The sequence below is a fragment of the Trachurus japonicus genome, chromosome 21 (assembly GCF_045865225.1).
Source record: "Trachurus japonicus isolate A0001 chromosome 21, Traja_1.0".
In the NCBI taxonomy this organism is placed as follows: Eukaryota; Metazoa; Chordata; class Actinopteri; order Carangiformes; family Carangidae; genus Trachurus; species Trachurus japonicus.
This window is the reverse complement of record NC_140927.1, coordinates 28,265,245-28,291,231: the sequence shown is the minus strand read 5'-3', so window position 1 is coordinate 28,291,231 and position 25,987 is coordinate 28,265,245. Positions and strand designations below refer to the sequence as shown.

The 25,987-nt window shown below is 40.8% G+C and overlaps 3 protein-coding genes across 3 annotated transcripts; 2 read left to right on the top strand and 1 right to left on the bottom strand.

Annotated features, from left to right (window-relative positions):
* LOC146965424 (olfactory receptor 10A6-like) lies at window positions 1-948 on the top strand. The gene has a single exon (XM_085765045.1). The coding sequence runs from the start codon at window positions 1-3 to the stop codon at window positions 946-948; it is 948 nt and encodes a 315-aa protein (XP_085621171.1).
* A 3,413-nt stretch (window positions 949-4,361) lies between these two features.
* LOC146965423 (olfactory receptor 10A6-like) lies at window positions 4,362-6,734 on the top strand. The gene is made up of 2 exons (XM_085765044.1): window positions 4,362-4,619; window positions 6,045-6,734. Exons 1-2 carry the CDS (start codon window positions 4,362-4,364, stop codon window positions 6,732-6,734), a joined length of 948 nt encoding a protein of 315 aa, XP_085621170.1.
* Window positions 6,735-11,045: 4,311 nt separating this feature from the next.
* On the bottom strand, window positions 11,046-25,455 carry kiaa2012 (KIAA2012 ortholog). The gene is made up of 22 exons (XM_085765043.1): window positions 25,325-25,455; window positions 25,105-25,236; window positions 24,853-25,002; window positions 23,494-23,674; window positions 23,258-23,406; window positions 23,013-23,187; window positions 21,700-21,903; window positions 21,181-21,324; window positions 20,910-21,092; window positions 19,751-19,876; window positions 19,572-19,646; window positions 18,429-18,496; window positions 17,690-17,732; window positions 17,374-17,608; window positions 16,155-16,259; window positions 15,900-16,083; window positions 15,430-15,571; window positions 14,463-14,818; window positions 13,365-13,588; window positions 12,312-12,484; window positions 11,617-11,836; window positions 11,046-11,223 (listed from the first exon to the last, which is right to left on the bottom strand). The coding sequence occupies exons 1-22, from the start codon at window positions 25,433-25,435 to the stop codon at window positions 11,058-11,060; spliced, it is 3,546 nt and encodes a 1,181-aa protein (XP_085621169.1). The 5' UTR covers window positions 25,436-25,455; the 3' UTR covers window positions 11,046-11,057.
* Between the last annotated feature and the right edge of the window lie 532 nt (window positions 25,456-25,987).

Genomic DNA, 25,987 nt, shown 5'->3' with positions numbered 1-25,987 from the left:
ATGGAAAACGACTCCGAGATTGTGTCCTTTGTTTTGTCTATGTATGGAAACATAGGAAACTTTCAGGTCCTCTATTTCACCCTGGCTCTGTTGTTATATGTATCCGTCATTGTTGCCAACACTGTTCTTATTGTTGTTATTTACTTGGAGCAGAGTCTGCACGAGCCCATGTATCTGTTCCTGTGCTGTCTATTTATCAGTGAAATTTATGGCAGCACGTCTCTGCTGCCGTGTTTAATGGCACAAATTTTATCAGACACTCATGAGATTTCACTCTTTTTCTGCTTCCTTCAGATATTTAACATCCACTCATATGTAGCAATTCAGTTTGGGACTTTAACAATTATGGCCTATGACAGATATGTGTGTATTTGTAAGCCTTTGCATTACAACGTCATAATGACTAAAATCAGAGTCCGGATCGTCATCATCATGATCTGGATTATTTGTTTTGTAGAAGTTGGAGTTTTATTGTCTTTTACAATCCGTCTGAAGTTCTGTGGGAATGTGGTCCACAAGATTGCCTGTGCCAATCATCTGGTGGTTGAACTTTCTTGCTCCCCAGACAGACTCATGTCTTATATCCATGATCTGGTCTTCGGCCTGACGTTCGCTGTGGCTGTTCCTCTCACCTTCATCTCCTTCACATACGTGAGGATTTTATATGTCTGTTTAAAATCCTCTTCTGAAACCAAGAGGAAGGCGTTTGACACCTGCACTCCGCACTTAGTTTCTCTCCTCAGCTTCGTCTTTGCCAGTTTTTATAACATGATCAGTGAAAGGTTTGAGATGAGTTTTGTTCCTCTCGAGCTGCGTGTAATTTTATCTTTGAACGGTCTCATTATTCAGCCTCTTCTTAACCCACTCACCTACGGCCTCAAGCTGTCAAAGGTTAGAAATGCCTGTCAAAAGTTCCTCATATTGAAAAAAATCATGATAGCTCCATAGGCAGTATGTTTGTTTAGATAGGTATTTAATTTTTACATGATTTTTGTAATTAATGTGTTTGTTGAAAGGTTGTTCACATCTTTAAAATATTTTATAACCTTTAAATTTAGAAAATGACATAATTAATTCACTTTACAGTCCTCTGACAAGGCTGCACATCTAATATATTCATGTTTTAGGTTTCAAACATTATCATTATTATTATTATTTGGATTTTAATACCATGGGCCACAGGATTTTACTTTTATTTAATTTTTAATTGGATGTTTTGTTATTTGTAACCATTATCTCCTTGTTCTATGTGTCTTAAATTATGTTTTTTTTTCTTTATCTTTACCACACCTTTTAAGAAAGGTGTTATATAAAGAAAGTTTATGATTATATTATTGTTTGTTTGTGCAGATGAAACAGTAGCTTGAGAACATTAAGACAGAAAGACTCATGATGCTGGAAGTGACAGTGAAGCCAAACAAAGGATCAGAGACCAGTGTGATTTTAACTCATTCAACTTAATTTTATGTTTTTTAATTTAAAAAAAATTACAAAAATAGACACTCTAACACACCTGTGAATGTGGGAACTCTATGATGAAAAGATGATAAAGATTTTTTTTGCATCTCCATAGATGTGTGTATGTGAGCAAATTATCTGAAATTACATAAATCATCACACAGCTTTTTAACAGTAGCAACCAGTGTGTGGGAGCTAACGGGGTAATAAATAATAAAACATTTGAAATTATCCGTCTTTTATTTTGAAATATTTTAAAGGGGTAGTTAAGCTTTTGTGAAGTGCGGTTGTATGAGGTACAAATGGCCATTAAGATGTGTAATGTCTGACTGAAAGGTCTGAAGGTCAGTTACATCACAGCCAGTGGAAAAACTCACAAAACAAAACAATCCATCATATCATGTTAAGGATGCATGATATGGATAATAAGGATGATAAGGATGCATAAAAACCAAGCCTATTTTCTAGGCATTTTCTCGAAAATTGCATATCCATAATAAAATGAGTATCTCTGCAACCACAAGGTCTATTTGAATACTTTTGGTGTCATAGTAAAGCGAAAAAATTGAGAAATTGTTGAGATGTGTAAATTTCAGTATACTGTATGTGTTACTGGTGAAGAGTAAATGAAGATGACACACAGCAAAAATTAAATACATTTAATGTTCGCCTAAATAAAAATCATATTTTCTATGACTTCAGAATGATGCTGCTAAAGCTCAAAACCTCTATCAAATGATTGTACAATGTATGAACATGATCTCTGCAGTGGTTGAATCTGATAAAGTGAAGCAGTACAAAATTATTGAGATTTTTACTACAAAATATTCAGGCGAGCTTTCCAAAATGTCAATTTTTGGCACAGCTTGGAACCACCTGCCACTATAAACCATTGTTTAATTTTTATTTTCACACAATTTGCATGAACTGACTGAAAAAGAATCAACCGGGACTAAATAACAACTACTTGCGTAAATCTGCACTGAGAGCAGCTTATTTGGGTGCAGTTACGCCTGGCTCTATATCTGCAGCGGATTGGTTGATTCGAGTGATTGACAGGCTATACCCACGTTGATGTGATTGACTGGCAGCCAATCAGAATCAGAATTCTTCTCATGAGCCAATCAGAATCAGCAGAATCCTGAAATGTGTGACGTGCAGGCTGTTGTGTGCGGTGCTCGTAAAGGTTCCCCGGCTCCTAAAGCCCGTCCGGACCGATTTAGATGTAACACCGGCCAAAGTTCAACTGGAAATATTGTGGATTTACCCATAAAACAAACTTTTCATGGCAAAACAGCAAATGTAAGAGGAAATTTACAAACATGTTTTGGCCAAGCAGTGTCTGTGTTTGCTCGACTTTGCTCGTTTTTGGCTTCTCTCTCTGCCGTGCTTCTGTGTAGCCGCGGGTGCTATGTAACGTCCCAATCTTTGTAGCCAGCGGCTCTTTCATATGAGCGGTAGCTGATGTGGTTTGCATAATGTACAGTAGTATACGAGCCAGAAATGTGGCGACTGGGTCCACACAGAGGTGCTTCATGAAGTGTGATGTTTACCTGTTTTTTGAGCCTAGTGTTTGGGCTGTGTTTGGGTCATAAAAACATGGTTTTCACAGGCTGTGGGCCAGCTTCTGCTGTTTAATTTGACATACAGTATAATATGACTATATTCTTTCATAATTAGTGCAGTGGTGGCTCTGTGATTGTTCTGCATGTCTTCGAGTTCTCCATATGGGGGATTTTGATTTTGGTTTTTAGCAGGTTGGTTTATTGTTCATTTATGTAGAGGAAGAAAACAAGGAGAAAAGAAACAAGCACATAAATGTTATATACACAGTGTTGATTTACTGTCTCTCCTGAAATTAAGCTATTGGCCAAATAAATTATATAAAAAGAAACATGATATGTCCATGAAATGCACTGAAATCCAGCAATCACCTGTAGGCCATCACACATCCTAATACAGACTGTGATTGGTGTTTAGTGTTGTGAAATAAGGAGGCTTGTTGTATCCACTGGGCTAGCTTTAATGTAGCACACAACAATACAGTCAACGCATCTCTGCCATCCGCTTGACAACAATACTTCTTCTAGTTCCTGTAATACTACCGTATGTGTCCAGCCTCTAGCACCATCTGCTGGCCGAGTGTTCTCGTAACAATTGGGAATGTTGTTCTTTTTTTCCTATTGTAAATGTTCCTTCCTTATTATCTTATTATGCTAAGTTATTTATTCTTTTTTTCATTTTCCACTCTGAAATCCTCATATAGTCTAGTTTCAAATGACTGAGTTAGAATCATCCACAATTGTAGTGAACCACTTCGCGATAACAGGGTCAACAATATGACAATATGATATATAATAATAATTATTATTATTATTATCTGTACTTAACTTTTAGAAACATCTGACTTTTTCTCCACCACATTTAAAAGACAACTATTGTACTTTTTGCCTTTTAAGTGTTCTTACTTTGAAGCAGATTTTAGTCGGTGGGGGAAAAAAATCATTTGTAAAGTGTGATAGACCATATGCTATGATCCCCAGAGTATAAACCAGCAAAATCCTCCATTGCCACTTGTGCATTTTTGAGCACCTCAGTTTCAACTGGGCAGTAACAGGTCTGATCATATTTGAGGTTTTAGAAAAAAAGAAATTTTCCATATCAAGTGTTTGTTGTGTTTCCAATCAAAATTTCATCATCAAAGCTGAATTCAGAGGAATCTCATTGGTATGTTCAAGTGCTTGAGTCCACTATAAAGTTTAGCAGCTGCTTGTGTTTGTCTCAGTAGTGGGGGGGGAGGAGGAGGAGGAGGAGGAGGACATCCAAGACCTTAACACAACTAACGAATCCCTTGCACAATCCAACGCCTTTATTGCAGCATTCATGTTTCTCAAACTGTATCGATGGAAAACGACTCAGAGATTGTGTCCTTTGTTTTGTCTATGTATGGAAACATAGGAAACTTTAAGGTCCTCTATTTCACCCTGGCTCTGTTGTTATATGTATCCGTCATTGTTGCCAACACTGTTCTTATTGTTGTTATTTACTTGGAGCAGAGTCTGCATGAGCCCATGTATCTGTTCCTGTGCTGTCTATTTATCAGTGAAATTTATGGCAGCACGTCTCTGCTGCCGTGTTTAATGGCACAAATTTTATCAGACATTTTTTTTTTGTGATCAATTTTTTATTTTGTTTTATTTCATTACAATTCCATTTATCCATTCCCCTTGACCCCACCCTTGTCCCGGGTCCTGGGGGTAACATTAGGTTAGGGTGATTACAGGGAAAAACAAAAACAACAAACAAACGAAAATAAATAAATAGTTATCAATAATTATCAAAAGTACATAGCAGACATATTCATGAAACAGAGAAAAACAAAACAAAACAAACCAAAAAAAAAACAAAAAAAACAAAAAAAAAACACAAGCCCATCAAAACAACGCTTTGACATTCTCAGCTGCCGCTTCTAGGTTATGTATAGCTTCTACCTTTGCCTTTTGGGCACGGGCACTGGAGATTTCTAGTGACAAAATTTCATAAAATGATAATTTCCACAGATACACATTTAAAACATGTGGTGGTTTCCATCTTTTTATCAACATCTTTTTAGCAGCAGTTAAACCTGCAAACAGTACTCTCTTCTTAAGAAATGATAAATTCAGAGGGGTGTCATCATTCAGAAGCAATATATGTGGTAAACAAGGTATATTTGTCTGAATTAAACGTGAGAGAAGATTCGAAATACTGAGCCAAAAGGAATAGACTCCAGGGCATTCCCACATCATGTGCATGTATGTGCCCAACACTTGGTGAGGACATAGTTGGCATAATGGGTTCTGGGTAATATGGATCTGGCAGCATCGTCTTGGGGATAGATAGAATCTTTGTATTAACTTATAATGAATTAACTGATGGTTGTGATTACGGGATGATAGGGAAATATTACTCCAGACTCTCTGCCAGTTGATGCTAAACCCGTAATCTTTAGTATCCATATTCCAGACGAGAACAATGCCTGCTGGTCCAGTTAATCTTCCTTGTAGCTCATTATATATATAAGACACAAAACCTTTTTCTTTAATCTTTGCAGTGTACAAAAGATGCATTAGGGGATGAATTAATAGTGTTTGATTCCATGGGACACCATATGTACGCATTGCTGTGCGCAGCTGTAAATAAAAAAAGAAAGAGGTGCCAGGCAAGTTATAAGTTTGTCTAAGTTCATGAAATGATCTAAGACTGTCTTCATTATACATATCGGACAGAGTATGAACTCCCTGGTTTTGCCAGGAGGAGAATATGATTGGTTTACCACCTATAAGCAATAAATTGTTTCTAAAGATTGGCGTATCTAAGTGCCACTTTGAATCCCATTTAGCTAATTTGACTATATTATTCCAAACTAAAATTGAGTTTGCGATAATTGGTCCAAATTTGTTCAGACAAAATTTTGGGGAGAGGCCTGAGAAAAGAACATCCTTAAGCATAAAGGGGGATACAATATGATGCTCTATATTCACCCAAGGTGTGTCTGCATTTGGGTCAAACCACCTTGATACAGATTTTATCAAATTTTATCAGACATTCATGAGATTTCACTCTTTTTCTGCTTCCTTCAGATATTTAACATCCACTCATATGTAGCAATTCAGTTTGGGACTTTAACAATTATGGCCTATGACAGATATGTGTGTATTTGTAAGCCTTTGCATTACAACGTCATAATGACTAAAATCAGAGTCCGGATCGTCATCATCATGATCTGGATTATTTGTTTTGTAGAAGTTGGAGTTTTATTGTCTTTTACGATCCGTCTGAAGTTCTGTGGGAATGTGATCCACAAGATTGCCTGTGCCAATCATCTGGTGGTTGAACTTTCTTGCTCCCCAGACAGACTCATGTCGTACCTCCATGATCTGGTCTTCGGCCTGACGTTCGCTGTGGCTGTTCCTCTCACCTTCATCTCCTTCACATACGTGAGGATTTTATATGTCTGTTTAAAATCCTCTTCTGAGACCAAGAGGAAGGCGTTTGACACCTGCACTCCGCACTTAGTTTCTCTCCTCAGCTTCGTCTTTGCCTGTTTTTATAACATGATCAGTGAAAGGTTTGAGATGAGTTTTGTTCCTCTCGAGCTGCGTGTGATTTTATCCTTATACGGTCTCATTATTCCACCTCTTCTTAACCCACTCATCTACGGCCTCAAGCTGTCAAAGGTTAGAAATGCCTGTCAAAAGTTCCTCATATTGAAAAAGTTCACGGTCGCTCCATAGGCAGTATGTTTGTTAGAATTTTTACATCATTTTTGTAATTAATGTTTGTTGAAAAGTTGTTTTCTTCTTAAAAATATTTTATAACCTTTAGTTTTTAGAAAATGACATTTACAGTCCTTTGACAAGGCTAATTTATTCATGTTTTAGGTTTCAAACATTATCATTATTATTATTTGGAGTTTAATACCATTTTTTTTTTTTTTAACCTTTATTTAACCAGGCAGAATCAATTAAGAATTATAGCTGCTGCGCAGCGATGGGTCGGGTCCGGGCTACTTTTGGGCAAATTTAGGCAATTCTGAGCAACAAACAGGAGAATAAGAAGACAGGACAGTTGACCTTATAATGTTCAATTTGCATTAGTTGAGGATTGAACCCACAACCTCGGGAACCAAAGACTGTTGTCTATCGCACTGAGCTACTTGACAAGTGGCATTCAACAGTGGCTTCACAAATTGAGTAAGCCATTCACTGTCGTGTAGGCAGATTTGAAACCACAGTAAAAAGAAAAATCAGTTTTTGAGGTAAAATAATGATATGTATTTGTCAAACATCTACTATGAGTCTAAGATGTTATGAGCTTTCACACATGGTCCAGTCCAAGCTATTTGGATCATCATCGTCTTCATCTCCCTTGCTGGGTCTCGAACTCACAATCTCTGACACCAAGAACCAGCTCTTAAGTCGCTGAGCTAATTGGCTGTTAGTGAGACCTGCTGTGTAGCTTCATTTATCCACTCAGGTGAGTCAGTGCCCGGGCAGCTGTTGTCAAGGCAGATTTCAAAAAGTATCTAAACAAAAATCTGTTAATACATAAATTGCATTTAGACAGCAAAACAGCTTGAGGACATGTGACATCTTGATCTGTCATCAGCATCCTTGTTGGGTCTCGAACTCACAATCTCTGACACCAAGAACCAGCTCTTGTGATGAAATGGTCAAAATGTCAATAATTCAGTCATCTGAACAAAAATCTGATAATACATAAATTGCATCTTGACAGCATGGAAATGTTGGTGATTTGTTTTTAATGAAAAGTGTTTTGCTTCATAAGAGAAAATATGATGTTTATAAATTCCACTCTCACATTGACTGCAGTTGTTCCCATGAGAGCAGAATTCAAAATGTTCTCAAAAATTCAGTTTTTGAATTAAAATTCTGATATTTGCCAAACTTCATCAACCATGACTCCAGAATATTCTCATTTTTTTTCAGGAAGTTTGAAAATGTATTTAGCAAGAATTTGATGGTATATGTTTACAGTACTGTTTACAGTCAAACGTTTTCATGCACTGTAGGCTCAATTTTTGCTTAATCAAAAATCCGAGAAACAAGTTTTGTGGAGGACGGTCTGGAGATGCTCTGTAGCAAGTTTGGTGACAATTGAGCAAAAATTGTGGGAGGAGATACATTTTAAAAGTTTTAGTTATTGAAAAAAACAGAGTGATGGACTTCATAATTTGTAATAAGTTTAAGTGGACAAAAGTTTCAGCAGTATTGAGGCTACATTGTGGTGAAGTTTCAACACTGTAGCATCTACCGTTGGTTTGGTAGGAATTTTTAAAGTTTTTTAATTTAAACGCTTATTGTGCCCCCCCTAGGAGGGGGGGGGCACATGTCCTTGGAGTTGAGTGAATCTGGCATGGGACTGAACCTTTGTGCAAAGTTTGGTGAGTTTTCGCCCATGGGAAGTATGATTTCCTTGGAAGAAGAAAGAAAGAAAGAAAGAAGAAGAAGAAGATTATAGCTGCTGCGCAGCAATGGGTCGGGTCCGGGCTACTTTTGGGCAAATTTAGGCAATTCTGAGCAACAAACAGGAGAATAGGAAGACAAGACAGTTGACCTTATAATGTCCAATTTGCATCATTTGAGGATTGAACCCACAACCTCAAGAACCAAAGACCGTTGTTAATCACACTGAGCTAATTGCCAAGTGGCATTTAACAGTGGCTTCACAAATTGAGTAAGCCATTCACTGTTGCGCAGGCAGATTTGAAACCACAGTAAAAAGAAAAATCCGTTTTGAGGTAAAATAATGATATGTATTTGTTAAACATCTACTGTGACTCTAAGATGTTAGGAGCCTTCGGACATGGTCCAGTCCAAACTATTTGGATTTTTAAACTTAGAGGCTTGCTGTGATGCCACCATCAGTACAACTGTCTTGTGTTTCGCGTTGAGGACAACTGACATTTTGATCTGTCATCATCATCATCATCATCACCCTTGCTGGGTCTCGAACCCACAGCCTCTGACACCAAGAACCAGCTCCTAACTCACTGAGCTAATTGGCTGGTAGTGAGACCTGCTGTGTAGCTTCATTTATCCACTCAGGTGAGTCAGTGCCCGGGCAGCTGTTGTCAAGGCAGATTTAAGAAAGTCAGAAATTCTATTAAACAAAAATCAGTTAACACATAAATTGCATCTAGACAGCAAAACAGCTTGTGGACAAAGTTTCAGCAGTATTGAGGCTACATTGTGGTGAAGTTTCAACACTGTAGCATCTACCGTTGGTTTGGTAGGAATTTTTAAAGTTTTTAAATTTAAACGCTTATTGTGCCCCCCCTAGGAGGGGGGGGCACATGTCCTTGGAGTTGAGTGCATCTGGCATGGGACTGAACCTTTGTGCAAAGTTTGGTGAGTTTTCGCCCATGGGAAGTATGACTTCCTTGGAAGAAGAAGAAAGAAAGAAAGAAGAAGAAGAAGATTATAGCTGCTGCGCAGCGATGGGTCGGGTCCGGGCTACTTTTGGGCAAATTTAGGCAATTCTGAGCAACAAACAGGAGAATAGGAAGGCAGGACAGTTGACCTTATAATGTTCAATTTGCATTAGTTGAGGATTGAACCCACAACCTGTGTTTTGCTTCATAAGAGAAAATATGATGTTTATAAATTCCAGTCTCACATTGACTGCAGTTGTTCCCATGAGAGCAGAATTCAAAATATTCTAGAAAATTCAGTTTTTGAGATAAAATTCTGATATTTGCCAAACTTAATCAACCATGACTCCAGAATATTCTCATTTTTTTTCAGGAAGTTTGAAAATGTATTTAGCAAGAATTTGATGGTATATGTTTACAGTACTATTTACAGTCAAACGTTTTCATGCACTGTAGGCTCAATTTTTGCTTAATCAAAAATCCGAGAAACAAGTTTTGTGGAGGACGGTCTGGAGATGCTCTGTAGCAAGTTTGGTGTCAATTGAGCAAAAATTGTGGGAGGAGATACATTTTAAAAGTTTTACAGTTATTGAAAAAAACAGAGTGATGGACTTCATAATTTGTAATAAGTTTAAGTGGACAAAAGTTTCAGCAGTATTGAGGCGACATTGTGGTGAAGTTTCAACACTGTAGCATCTACCGTTGGTTTGGTAGGAATTTTTAAAGTTTTTAAATTTAAACGCTTATTGTGCCCCCCCTAGGAGGGGGGGGCACATGTCCTTGGAGTTGAGTGAATCTGGCATGGGGTTGGATGTTTCTGTGAAGTTTGGTGAGTTTTCACCCATGGGAAGTATGACTTCCTTGGAAGAAGAAGAAAGAAAGAAAGAAGAAGAAGAAGAAGAAGAAGAAGAAGAAGAATTCCTAGGAATACAATAGTGTCCCGGCAGCTTAGCTGCCCGGACCCTAACAAGTTCTGGGCCATGGGCCATAGGATTTTACTTTTATTTTTCATTGAATGGGTTGTTATTTGTAACCGTTCTCTCCTTGTTCTATGTGTCTTAAATCAGTGGTTCCCAACCTCCCCCCCCCCCCCCCCCCAACCCAACCACTGCCTACACAGACGCATCAAAAGAATAATGTGATACAAACTTTTATTACTAAGACAAACAGTGAAAAAGTAGAGCCCTGCCATGGGTATGTTATTACAATGAGGAGCCCCAACATTTTGAATCTATCCTGAATTATTAATCTGATCTTATTTTGTTTTATTTTTATTTTATCTTTCTGTCCATTTTCCTTGTTGTTATCATGTCCCTATATGCAGGTAGGATGTAGGTTTTTGTTTCTATTGTCTTTGTTTATACATGATTTTGATTATCCAATTGGCTGTGTTATTGGGATTTTAAAATTTCAATATGCACAAATATAATTTTGATAACCTTACAACCTCAGAAAAGACAAAGCTCTGTGGACCCCCTGAAATCTCTGACACCCCCCCAATGTCTTAAATTATTATGATACAGTAGCTTGATCACTTTATTCTCTCCATGCAGAAAGACTTATGATGCTGGAAGTGACAGTGAAGCAAAAACAAAGGATCAGAGACCAGTATGACTTTAAACTTCACACAGGAAGTGCTCCGGGTCATTTCACCCCCCCTCCGTCAGGTGGAGGTCTCGGCTTTAGGTGGGTTTATTCCCAGCAGCTGTAACAGGGTGAAGTACGAGTAGATCCACGGTCTGGAGATTCCCTGAGTCTTCTCCAGACCTCCAGCCTCCAGAGCGAGACCTCTTTTAAAGGCCAACTGCTGCTGCAACAGCGCCATCTCTCTGCAGGGAGGACAGGTGGAGACAGCAGCCGTGTCATTTCACAATAAAAGCTTTTTCCGGCATTCAGAATCAGTAACCAGGGCCGTTGTATAGGGGAGAAAGGTGATGATAATTCTAGGGGCCCAACGCCCAGTAGGGCCCACAAAACACCCCAGTAGTCTAATCTTTGTATGACTGATTTATTCTGCATAAGACCCTGACTAATACTCATAGTAATGCTGCATTAGCATCAAAATAAAGTAGGCTAAATAAAAAATGATAATACCTACGTAGTCTAAGAAAAAAAGTGGAAAAGTCAGGGGCCCACTTTGGTATTCTTTCAGGGGGCCCAGAATTCCTAGCAACGGCCCTGTCGGTACCATATGCATTCAGGAGACAGACTCAATATTTTACCTGGCTCGCAGCTCCGCTCGCAGCCTCTCCTCCTCTGCAGCCAACATGGCGGCCTCCTCTTTTCTCCTCCTTTGCTCCTCCTCCTCCTTCCTCCTGGCCTCCTCCTCCTGCTGCTTCCTGCGGAGGTAGTCCATCCTCTCGCTCTCATCCATCTCCTGCAGCTTCTTGTTCTCCTCCTCCTGCCTCTTTCGCTCTTCCAGCTGCAAACGCTCCAGCTCAGCTGAAACATGATGAAATGAACTGGATTGTTATTATTTTTAAAAAGAAAAAGAAACTGAAATAGCTAAGGGGACAAAACTGAATAGCTGACTCACAAACACAAAATATAGCGGCCACACTCAGTATTGGTGCATTTGCAGTTTATAATTTATAAAAAATAAGAGTAAATCTGATATTTTTTGCATCTCCATAGATGTGTGTATGTGAGCAAATTATTTGAAGTTACATGAATCATCACACAGCTATTTAAGATTGTTTAACAGTAGCAACCAGTGTGTGGGAGCTAACGGGGTAATAAGTTATAAAACATTTGAAATTATCCGTCTTTTATTTTGAAATATTTTAAAGAGATAGTTCAGCTTTTTTGAAGTGCGGTTGTATGAGGTACAAATGGCCATTAAAGCACACTAATGTGTAATGTCTGACTTAATGAAACACAATGAAGCCAACAGCACAACCTCTTCCTCTCCTCTCACCTCTCCTCCTCTGCTCCTCCTCCTCTCTCATCCTCTGGAGTCTCTCCATCTGCCTCCTCCTCTCCTCCTGCCTCCTCCGCTCCCTCTCTCTCTGCTCCTGCTCCCGTCTCGCTCGCTGCTGCTCCTCCTCCTCGCGCCTCCTCCTCTCCTCCTCCTCCGCCAGCTTCTTCAGCCTGGGGGTGACGGCAGCACCGGTTCTCAAAATGATCGTTGAGTTAAATTAAAAAACTATCGACTTGTGAAGAAGGGAGTTTTTTTTTCTTCTATACATCTGTGTTTTACCTGTTTATTTTAGCTGTGTTTTACTGAGTTACATCATGAGAAATATCCAGATCTGGCTATTTGGGGGTTGAAGCATCTTTTTGTCTCAGTTTTTACTCTTTTCTAAGTGTAAGTTCTCACCTCTGTAGAAGTTAAATACTATATAGTTAGTGTAACTTTTTAAATCCTTATATAAAAGATGAGACTGTGACCTGTCATCCAGCAGCACAAGAGGATAAATCATGTTTTGTGATCTCTGTATTAAAGGAGAGGATCACAGTTTTTCAAGCCTGATATCAGAGGCATTACTGGCAAATCATGTCCATGAACATGGGACATAAAGACGGACGGACCTGAAAACATGGCCGTCACAGGAGTTGAGCATTAAAGGGATAGTTCACCTAAAATTCAAATTTCACTCATTATCTACTATTTGGATGTTTTTTGGTGTGTCTTTTTGGACAAAGAAAAGTGAGCACCATTCACAACCATTATATGGACAAATACTGCTGCACGGAGCCCCCCGTAACTCAGAGAAGGCACGGAGAACTCTGAAAATTCTCCCAGCCCTTAGTCGACATGAGGGTGAGTAGATAATGATTGAAATTTGAATTTTGGGTGAACTATCCCTTTAAACTGTTTCTGTTTTTAGTGCAGTGACGTGAGATGACCACTGGAGGTCAGCAAATATCAGATAAGATCAGATAAAATAAATAAATTAAAACAGCATAAGTTTAAAATTAAAAGATAAGTAGAGATAAGAGTTTCAGTTTCTCTATAAGTTTATAGGACCTGATCTCCTCGGCTCTCCTCCTCCTCTCCTCCTCCAGCTCGTCCTTCATCCTCTCCTCCCTCTGCTCCTTCTCCTGCTGCTTCCTCTCCTGCTCCTCCCTCTCCCTCCTCTTCCTCTCCACCTCCTGCCTCCGTTTCTCCGCCCGCTGGGCCAGACGCAGAGCGGCGGCCTCCTCCTGCTCCTCCTGCTGCTGCTGCTGCTGCCTCCCGCTGGGTGTGGACGACTAGATCACCAACACACACATCAATCAAACATGTGAAACAACACTGTGAATGAATGAATTGAATTTATATTTATTTACGTGTCGTGCACCAATTAAGGCGCCCAGCCTATAAGGGCTTACAAGACACATTTCATATTCAGACACCAAACAAAATCATCAGAGCACAGACAAAACAAAACAAAAACCACATGGAATTCACATAAATAATTCACTTTTTCTTTTTAACCAGGCCCTTATTTTCTGAAGAACCATTCCAACTTTACCTCATCATCAACCCAAAACAACTCAGGTTTCACATTTTGCATTTTCTGAAACAAAAACTGCCTGGCTTCGTCATTTAACGGACAATGAAACACAAAATGCAGTTCATCCTCAATTACATTTAGATTACATAATGTGCATAGTCTTTCATCCTCAGGTTAAACCTACCTACTTCTATTGCCAGAGGGAGAATCCCAGCCCTCAACTGGGCACATAAAGATCTCTTGGATCTATCCAGTGGCAAAGTCACATAGGGTTCTTAACAATATACATTTTTCAACTGGCAATAGGTTCTGAGCTTTGGTTTAAACCAGATATCATTAGCCCATTTTTCTTCATACTCAAGAAATAACTTATGCTTCACAAAATTAACATTACAACGCAAACCATTAGTGAAAATATGTTGTTGATCAGCCTCGCTAAAAATAGCTTTCATGTCACGATGCCAAGGATAGTTATGTGTTTTATCCCAGTTAAAGACTTTTTTGGCTATTCTATCCTCTGGCATAGAAGACAAGCGATTCCAAAGCCTAAGCATTTCCCCTTTCTGTTTAATCAAACAGGGTTCCCAGCCCATGCTGTGTTTTAAAACCTGTGTGTGTTTCTTACAAACCTCCGGCGGCTTTACGGGGTTCAACATCAGCTGTTCCTCCGTTACCATGACAGTTGAACACGATGACAGGCGGCCACGCGACGAGGCGAGCCCCATGGAGCTGGCTGGCCCCGCCCCCTCGCAGTGGGAGGAGTCAGACTTCCTGGAGCTGCTCTGATCGACGTGTGATGAGGCGTGAGAGGAGCTGAGTGAACTCGCTGATCGGACGCCGCCGGTGGAGCGACGACCCGCCTCTGAACTTGTGTTTGTGTCGTCGTCGTTGTGTTTCTGTGTCGCCGATCCTGGATTGTCGTTGGATTTTAGTTGAGACTCTTCCTCCGTCTCCTGCTCCGTCTCCACAGGCTCAGAGTCGTTTCCTGTGAGAAAAGAAAAGTGCTATTATATCCTTGTTTCTACAGAGTCATGTAAAATATGAACCATGAAATTCTGTCAGATCTGCTGTGTGAGGTCTTGAGTTATGGTTAGAAAGTGTCTTCTGAGGTGACCTTTGACCTCTGACCACCAAAATGTCACCAAATAAGCTGATTAGATACGTCCCCTCAGGGTGGGAAGGTGCTACAGAGTTATTGTGTTCACAAGGCCAAAAGCATGTTTTTTTTTAAGGTCACTGCTCTCGACCTTTGATGCCTTTGACAGCAAACACCTCATCAGTTCAGACTTGAGTCTTGCTGAATGCCTGTGCCAAATTCAAACCTCATCTTTTCACCCACAAATCTTTAAATTAATCTTCACTGGGTTTAAAATGTTGGTTCACCCTCTTTCCTCTTTCAGCTCTGACGCGGTCTTAACATTAAAGTTTCAGATTTCCAAAAGTAGTGGCGAGAATGAAAGAATTTGTCTGTTTGAGGTAAATATATAATTCATATTGCTACAAAATATATGAAGAAATTGTGTTTAAATTCTTGTACTTCTTGTATTTATGATGTATGTGAATATGCATGTCTTGAATAATTATAATATTTCTCACCAGCCACTATCTCTTTAATCTTCAGCCCCCTCCTCCTCCTCTTCTTCCCTCTCCCACTCCCGGGAGACACCTCGTTGTGCTTCGCCTCCCCTCTCTCCTCCGTCGTCTTCTCTCCTCTCTCTCCATCTCTCTTTTTCTTTTCCTGAATAATAATAATAATAATAATAATAATACATTTTATTTGTTGGCGCCTTTCGTAACACCCAAGAAAAAAAAAAAACTGATATGAAATACAATAGCACATAGGCCTATAAATACATACACAGAAAATCAATACAGTTATAAAGAAGAATTTCATCACATATTTTCCATCTGTGTTTACATTCATAACATTTAACTTAACTTTTTAGACATTTTATAAACATGTTAGACTGAATTTAATGTTTTTAGACACACATTAAAAGTCCTACAATCCTATTACTCTGAATGATTGACAGCTCAGTTGAAACAGGCTGGAGACAGACACTCACCACGGACTGAGGATCAGGGCGGTCCTCAGTCTCTACAGCCTCTCTATTGGTTCTCTCCTCTTGTTTCTGCCTCCTGATTGGTTGAGAGTTGCCTCTTGTTTTTTGTCTCTGCTGTTCTCCGACTTTGCTCTTCCTCTTCAGTCCGTCCGATTCTTTGGTTTTCATTGTTTTCATTTCCCTTTTCCTGAGAACACAATCGAAAGAGTCAAAGGACTAACAGATGAAAAAGTCTTTTGGTTGTTATTGCTAGTTTACCCAGTCGTTACTGCAGCTCCCTCTGAATCTGTCCTCCTCATGTTCTTCCTGCTTCTGTCCACAGCTTCTTCTGTTGGTGCTTCACTCGTCTTGATGTCCTGCTCACTGTGAAACAAATCACCTTTGTACTGATGTTTCTCTTTGGATGAACTAGAGGGACTTAAAATGTTTCCTATAACAATTTTTTTGGTCCCAAACAAGCAGCAAACTGTGAAGCCAACACAGAGGAACCAAAAGCTGCAGTTCCTCCAATGGCCACTGGAGGCTGGCTCCAGAAGTGAGTCAATATCCATTGGCTGTAATGTAAAATGCCAAACTTCACAGCAGAAATGGGGTTGGAAATTTCCCACAAAACCTGTATTATTGTGCACATTTAAAGGGATACTTCACCAATCATCTACTCACCGTCATGCCAAGGAAGGGTTTGGAGAACTTACGGAGTCATCAAAACGCTTTTGGAGTTCCGGGGGGGTCCGGCTGGCAACGGGTAATGGTGGCAAATTGTGCCCACTTTTAAATCGTCCAAAACACACACTATGAAACATCCAAATACCTCCATACTACAAGATTTACTGCAAGATGTTCTTCCGTGTATACATCATGCATCCAATGGTTTACAATGACGAACGAACATCTTGCATCAAATCTCACAAACATTAACAGAGTCACTGAGCTACTGCTACAACAAGGCTAAATACAGAGATCAAATTATTATTTTACGAACAACTTTTTCATGTGGCGGCTTCAGGACACTTGGGTCAGTACAGACGAGCAGTATGGAGGTATCTGGATGTTTCATAGTGTGTGTTTTGGACCATTCAAAAGTGAGCACTATCTGCCGCCATTATATGAAAATCCGTTGGCAGCCGGACCCCCCCTGGAACTCCAAAAAAGTGTTTTGATGACTCCAAAAGTTTTTCAAACCCTTCCTTGGCATGACAGTGAGTAGAAAATTGGTGAAGTATCAAGGTACCAAAGAGTTGTTGGGGAGCTCATCTCTAGCTAAACACAAACAAATGAAACAAGGCCGATAGCTGAGAGCCACTGCTCACTTTCACTCACTGTCTTTAAAAAACCAAAGGTCATAAATCTTGGTGAAATCACCAACAAATATGAATCAGTATTTCTAAATAAAAACAGTCAAGAGTCGAGGAATGACTTGGAAAAAACGAAGCTACACTTAACATAAGAAATCAAGTTAAAAGTCAGTAACACAAACCCTGGTGGCTGTGATCCTGACAGGTGGTTTGTCTGTGCTGTCATGTCCAGATCTTCCTCCTCTTCCTCCTCCTCCTCCTCTTCTTCTCCCTGTGAGTCGCCTCCTTTCCTCTCCTCTCTCCTCACAACCTCCCTCAGTGGCGGAAGCTTCATGTTGTGTTTAGTTGCCTTCTTTGATTTCCTCCAGGTTTCTATTCCTGCCCCTGCACTGGCTTTAGTTTTGCTCTGGGTCACAGCTGCCGGAGCAACAAACAGGAAGTTTGGACAGAATTCAAATAAAAAGTCAAACAATGATGGAGAATAAGAAGCAGTTTTACCTGCGTCAGTGAGGTCGGTAGGTGAACTACGAAAATCTATGAGCTGGTTGGAGAAAATAACAAAGTCAGTTTATATAATACAAAAAGGCTTGCTCCTGCTACCTGCTGTGTTGATGAACAATTTCAGAAAGTTTAAGTCACTTATGATAACTATGCAAGAATTTTCCTACTACCTCTAGGCTTTGTGCTAAGCTAATCTAGAGCACTGGAAAAGAGAGTAACGACACGCATTGGTTCAATGGAAGCGCCTCCTGATGGCGGAATATGGGTATTGCAAAAGCGCCCAAGAACTGACAACTCTGCATTGTTGGTGAATGAGCAAGTGTGGTATTTTCAATATTTTAAGGACATTTATAGATCACCCACATTAATAGCATCATTGAGGATCCTTTACAGATAAATATTAACACATAGGCTTGTAAAAACAGTTATCTACATTAATATTTCAATCTACATTTTGTAATAAACAAATTATAAGTATAATTTGATATGACCAAGACACCTAAAAACAAAAACATGGCCGTTTTCATCAATTTACAAGCAAGTGGGCAACACACATACATTGGAGTGAATGAGTTCTCTGGGCGCTTTTGCAATATCCATATCCTGCCACTCGGGGCGCAAAAAGCTTACCACGGGAGTAAATGGTGGTGTCGTTACTCTCTTTTCCAGTGCTCTAAGCTAAGCTAAGACATGCACTTTCATGAGGTCAGTAAAAAAAAAACTCCTCAGAACCCACCTGGTGAATGGGTGGAGGGTGCTGGGTGTTACCCATGAGGTCATCTGACTTCAGCCCTGCCCCTCTGTCTGAACACACAATGAGCAGACAATAGTTAGAGCCAGTAAACAACCATGGACGGAGTTGTTGACGGTAATTTACTTAAAGCAGAAGTAAGCGGAATGTTTGTGTTAATATAAGTCTTAAATAGTTATATCTTCCGACGGCAATCACTTAAAGGGACAACGAGGAGTTTTGGAAAGCAAAGTGTTCTCATACTACATTTACCATGAGCCTCTGCGCGCACAGTGAAATTCTTGGACCGGCGCAAGACGGATGTCTTGCCAAGAGTGTTTTCATTCATCAACAATGAAAGTCAGAGGTTCTAAGACGATCAGATACTGTCGTAGTTCGGACCATAAACAGCGATTCGGCGGCGTTATTCTCATGACCCGCTGGGCAGCGTCCGCGAAACCGAAAGTAAGGAAACACTGGGCGGCTTGCCCAGCGTTTCCGCCACTAATTAAAATAACAAAATGGGGCGGTGCGTGGCGCAGTGGGTAGAGCGGCCGCCCCATGTGGAGGCTACAGTCCTCGACGCGGGCGTCCCCGGTTCGGATCCCGCGTCGGGCAGACCTTTCCTGCGTGTCATTCCCCCTCTCTCTGCCTCACCCTTTCCTGTCTATCTATACTGTGGACTATCGAATAAAGGCAAAAAAAAGCCAAAAAATATACTTTAAAAAAACAAAAAACAAAAACAAAATAACGATAGAGACAAAATGATATATTTATCGAAAATGGAGCCATTAACAAATGTGGGTTGCGTAGATTCATTCATATTAATGCAAGACTTTTTTATAACCAAATAGAAACTCGTCGTTGTTCCTTTAAATAGAGTGTTTGGTCCGAAACACAGGTCTGTCAACACCCTGCTCTGCTGTAAGCCGAGGAGAAAACTTTCCTTGTATCCTACAACCTTTATCCAATGAGGAGAGAGAACGGCATAAAGGGGCGGTCCTCTCTGTGTGTGCAGCCAAGGGATGCGCGTGAATGTGGTGACGTAGGGACGAGGGCGGGGACTGCTAACTCCATCAGCTGACAAGAAGTTAGCCAAAACGACCGGATCACTTACTTCTGCTTTAATCATACATTACATGTGCTGACCTGTGTGTGTGTTCTCAGGCTGCAGCACAATGACCCAGGGTAACGTTTCCCCCTCTGTCGACAAAACCTGCAAAGCTGAGAAACAAAAACAGTGAGTTACTGATCATTAATTTAAATCTTCACCTCTCCTTCATGCAGATTCTGACTTCAGCTACAACACAACGTTCATATCATCACACCGTGCTGCTGTGGTCCATCATCATCACCCTGCGACGGGTCCTGGATGCTGTCGAACAGCGACAGCTGAATGATTTCTCCATCGGGACCGAGGATCAGGCTGCCAACAGATTCACCGTTCTGCAAATCTGTTGTCACAACAGAGACACGAAGCCTTTAATATTTTAATGTATCACCATGACTTCATGTAATTATAAACCTAGATCTTCAACTTCAACTTCAACTTTCAACTTTCAACTTTCAACTTTATTGTCCCCAAAGGGAAATTCATGTTGCAGAAGGGCAAAAAACACAGAACATATAGAGCACATCCGCACAAACTCTACACAACATTGAACAACATTGAATGGCAGTACCCCAGAGGGCAAACTGGGAGCTGTTCCATACAATCGAGGTAAAAAATAAATAAATAAGAGTGTATCATACCTGTTTAGTATTTGAATTAAGTTAGATAATGGCTTGTGTTATGAATGAGTTTGAGTTTTTCAGTCTATTTGATTTGGCTTTTGGCAATCTAAGTCTCCTGCCGGAGGGAAGGAGCTCGAACTCAGAGTGTAGTGGATGGTCAGGACACTGAATAATGTCCTGAAACTTGGAAATTATCCTCCTGTGAGAGATTATGGACAGATCGGGTAATGTGACCCCGATGATTTTACTGGCTACTATGTTCAAGCCTCTTTTTGTCTCCAAGTTTGAGACTGCCAAACCAAGAGATGATGGCAAAGGTCAGGACCGAGATAAGATGCATATCTGTCTCCATTGGCCAGATTACAAATATAATGGTGATATGTTTTGGTTTTTGGACGGCTCCTCCTCAGTCCTAAGAACAAAACAGCCAAACATGTATATGACTCCACCAGTTTCGCTAGCATTAGAAATGAAACCAATAGATGGGTGAATTAGTTGACTAAAACAAGCGGCAGAAAAATCGGAATGTCTCACACTAATCCATAACTGTTTAAGTCATTTTATACCTGTACCCAGTGTTCACCGATCTGGACAAAGAGGTTCTTCTATGTTATGGATGCTGTTACAGCTGCTCAACATCTGCATTCAATGTATTTCAAAAACCAGATCCAGATTCAAGCCCATCCCTTCTCTATATAACCTTCACACCTTCAGAGCATCATGTTCTGGTCTCTGTGGTGTATCTGCCATCACCTCTGAGCTCCAGCGGCAGGACGCCCCGGACCACTCCTCTGTCCGCCTCACTGTTGACGCCACCGGGGTCCTGGAGGTCAAGCAGTCGGTTCTGTATGAAGGCCAGAGAGCTCTGCCGGCCCGGACCTCTCCATGCTGTAACCCAACCCAACGCTGCTGCTGCTGCTGGAGGAGGAAGAGGCTCTGAAGGAGACGACACAGAGAACATCAGAATGAGCTGCCTTGACATCTAAAACTGTTCAGTTTGTACAGTGTAAGGTGTCGACTGTACCTCCCCCTGACTCCAGAAGAATTATAGAGCCTCTCTCTGAGGGCAGCCTTCCTCCTCCTCTTCCGCCTGCTGCCGCTGTCTGTTTTTTAAATGGCTCTCTCTCTGTTTTTTCTCTTCCTCTTCTCTGTTTCCCACTCATCTCTTCTGAAAGACAGGAAGACAGCGTTGAGGAGTTCAGACTGTAACAGAGTCATTCAGAGAATTCAAGTTATCCTTTTTAATTCACAGCAGAAGGAAACAACCTCTGTGTTGCAAATGAAAAGCGACAAATCATAACAAACATGATCTCAAAACACAAGTTAAGGTCATATAAAGGTCGTATAAACCATAAGAAACTTCAAAATGTCAAAATAAATAAAAGTAAATAAACCTCCTCAAGTGAGGAGACAATCATTCCACCCTCAAGCAGCTAAGCTGATGATGTTTGCATTTCAGTTTGGAGGATTTCTTGACATTTCAAGTCCTATTCTTCAAATATCATTGTTATTAATAAACACAGATCATGAATGAAACTGTTACCCTCCCTCTCAGGAAACAGCAGAGGTAGAACCAGAGGCTGTCGTCGGAGTCTGTTCACACTTTCTCCAGACTGAAACTCGTCTCTTTCTGTTGCTGCTGGAGTTAAAGGGTCCTGACGGGTCGGCGAGGCGGCGGCGGTGCAGCTCGTTGCGATGGGAGGTAGATCTACTGAGCGTCCCATGTCCAGAGGAGGAAGGACGAGGCCTGTGTGACGGAGTTCATCAAGGTCAAAGTTCAGGTTAATGTTGCTGCTGAACTTCTTCTACTTTTTCCTGGTACTTTGACTGTGGACGGTAGCCTACCTGAGGTGGAGTTTTTCTCAGGCTGCTGCTCTGCTCCGCACGGTCGCACTAGAGAGAAAATTACATCTTTACTCTGATGCACTAAACAGGAAGTAGGGTTAATGCAGTGTTTTTCAACCTTGGGGTTGGGACCCCATGTGGGGTCACCTGGAATTCAAATGGGATCGCCTGAAATGTTTAGAAATTGATAAAAAAAAAAAAAAAGACTGATAAAATATTTTAACTAATTATTATTCTTTTTAAAGGGACAACGAGGAGTTTCTCCATCGGCAGAACGAAAAATTCCGTGACAATAAAAAAGTCTCATATTAATGTGGTAATGGTAAATGGTCTTGTATTTATATAACGCTTTACTATATCTGAACGATACCCAAAGCGCTTTACAGTACATCACATTCACCCATTCACACACACATTCACACACTGATGGCGGAAGCTGCCATGCAAGGCGCGAACCACGACCCATCAGGAGCAAGGCGGGTAAGGTGTCTTGCCCAAGGACACTACGGCAGCAACCGGGACAGAGCGGGATTCGAGCCAACCCTCTGATCATCGCTGGTCGAGCCGACCGACCAGCGTTTCCTTACTCTCGGTTTCGCGGCGAGTCATGAGAATAACATCGCCGAATCGCCGTTTATGGTCAGACGGTATCTGATCGTCTTTGAATTTTAATTATTGATGAATGAAAACATGAGTCCGTCTCATCAAAGAATTTCACGGTGTCCGCGGAGGCTCAAAAATGTAGTGTGATAACGATTTGCTTTTTCAAAACTCCTCGTTGTCCCTTTAAAATTACAATTAAAAACATCACACACAATGTTAAACAACTGTATTCTATACTTTCACTTTATCAAATATAAATTGAGTTCAAATAAAATGCTGCATATAAAAATATCTGAGCGAACGCATTTTTATTGACAGGGTCACCCGAAACTTGTGATGTCAAAATGGGGTCACAAGCCAAAACAGGTTGGGAACCACTGGGTTAACGACTCAGATTTACAAATTTACCTGCCACCTTGTGTCTGTTCCCACTTCTGGATCTGGATCTGCTGCTTCGATCATCCACCACGTCATGGACACAGTTCCTGTCTGGATAATGGAGCTCTGCACTTCCTGTGCTGTTGTTGTTTCTCTCAGTATAATGTGAACTTTCAGAAGGCTGTGAATTCATGTCTAAGTAAATCTGCAACAACACAATCATTAATACATATAAAGGAGATCCAACAAAGGTCTTTAGATTGTGCTTCAGTCACCTGAGGTTCCTCTGGTTCTTCAGGGGTGGTTGCTACATAGTGTATCCAGGGCTGAGGCTCCGTCTGTGGGGTCGGACTCCTGGAGTCACACGGTATCTGGAGGAACAGATCGAGTCTGACTCTGTTCCTGCTGCTCGGCTCCTCTTTATCTGCAGACAAGTCAAACATACTTGATTGTTTTCATTTGATGTTGTTGAATTTAATCTATTCGCCCACTCAGTATTCATTTTTTCTACCTTCTGCATGATTCTCCAGATGTTTGGTAGTTTTCTCAGCAGGAAGCCACTGTGGGTTTAAATTAGGAGGCGGTTCTGGACCAGGTTCTGCTTGTGTGGGACGAATAGACAGAGGACGGTCCGGAACTGGAGGGAAGTATAGAGGAGGAAAGAGAGGAGGACCGAGTTGGGACGAGGGGAACTGGAGGACAGAGACACATTAAAAGTCATTGGAAGTCAGAAGATTATAATGGTTTTGTAGATCACAAATTAAGAAACTATTTCCATATCCAAATCACAGAGAGCAACATAATCATCCTGTAGGATAAAGGGACCATAAAACCAAAACAACATCTCCCCCAAAATACCCAAAGGTTTCTAGGGCAGAAACTGTGCGCAAAACCTTCAACGTTAGCCTACACAGCACTTTCATTAAATTACATATAAAAAGGATGTACTTCTGGGCCCTGATCAACAGCTGAACACTATGGGAATGTTGAAGGTGGTGACTTGGGTTAAAATAAATACTTCCTTGACATTAGAGGATCTTTGTTGTCATGGTTACAGTAGGCTAATAAATGGTTGGACAGTCATGGATGATGGAGACCGTGGATATTCAAAGCTTGGGGCGAGACCGAGCTCCGTGTGTGTGCGTGTCTCAGACGTTTGATTGACGGATGACAGATCCAATATCAGAAGCTGGTGAATCGTGAGCAGGCTGACGTATAATCCGTGTGCCTGCATTATCCAATGCGGAAAAAAATACCACACTTTCATCCCAAATTTAATCAAAAATAGAATTTTGCACAAAGTTTGGCCTACATCGTCTGACAGATGAGTTATTACACTAATTTTATGACCCAGAGTGGGCTCAAATTCAATTTTCTTTTTACCTTTAACAACCAGCAGATTTCCCGAGAGAGCAGACTGTACATCTTGACAGAGACGTGGCTAACTCGCCTGATACCGGATTATAATCATGCTACCCGGACTCCACCTTGGCTGCCTCTCATCAGGCTGTGGACTGTCCCACGAAGAACAACAGGACAACTGATCGACTGTACACCAATGTGAGGAATACAGAGCCACCCCTCTTCCTCCTCTTGGGAAGTTTCTGTATTATACGCCCCATCAATCAGCCAGTGGTTTATAAACAGTCAAGAGCTCTCATAAGACCCTTTATAAGTCATTATAAACTAGATAGTTATTCATAACTGTTGATATAGTGCATTATGTGTGCTATGAGTATAGTCATAATGCATTATGATTGATTATGATGAGCATTATAATTCACTCTGAATGCGTTCATAATGCACTATAGATGTGGTCTTCATAGAAAGTGTTACCATAAGTTTTTTTTTCATGTTTGATTCCACCTGCCTGGTTGTTGGCGTAGTTCAAGATGGCTGCTGTCAGCTCCCTCAAAGTGCTCAGTTGCTGCTCAACGTGTGGAGCGTTCGGCCGGACAAAGCTCCTCCTCTTCCTGTTACCAGTATCTGGTCCACAGTTGGTTTCGATGGTAACCAGGTCCTAGAGACAGGATGAAAGGATGAAATAAAATCAACCGCAAAAGTCAGTCTTTGGTTTCTGTGTGGGCAAGCTCGATGTACACACACACACAGACACACACACCTGCGAGTACAGCAGTAGTGGCCCTTTACGAGTGCTGTAGGTCTTTGGCAGCGTTGACTCTTCTTCCACAAGCAGACGTCCGCTGCTGGACAGACGCAGCAAAGACTCCCTGGACTTCCAGATATAATAATCCTATTGGTAGATTGATGGTAGATATTGATTATAATCGGAATGGACTGACTAATAAATGAATAGAAGGTGTGTGTAGGTGTATGTTAACCTCTGGCGTGAAGCAGACGTCCAGCCGTCCATCACGTCTCCCTGTCTTTCGGTTGGACGAGACCAATCGACCACACCCCCGACTCAGCCGGGACAGAGACAGATCTTTCATGATGTCATGTTGCCTGGAAACACCTGAGTCAGAGATGAATGATTGGGTAATTTTGCATACATTTACTGAGTTGATCTGGCAGGTAAAGTTGTATCTACACTCATGGCTCCATGACAACACTGTTTGTTTGATTGATTTGTGATTAGTCATGTGGTAATCAGTTAGCCTGCATATGAAACTAAAAGTACTGTTCATGAGACAAAGCATGGAATAAACCTACACTTAATCAGGGTCAGTGTCATGTATTTAAGTCTGACCTTTCTAAATCTGGCATGAACACAGGCTCTCACAGACACATCACAGCTCCATTTATAGACTGTGTAAATTCATTTAGTGTAGTGTTTATTTGTATAGTTGTTATTGTATTTTTGCACTTGTAAGTACTCTTCCTTGTTCCTTGCAAGCCAATTCCTTGTAAGTGCAATACAATCTATTCTGATTCTAAATTGTATTGAGTCTGTGATGAGATATATGATTTTGATTTATTTTAATGGTGGCCTCCGAGGACAACAAAAACTCCCCAAATTTGCAAATTTACAAAACAAACTGTAA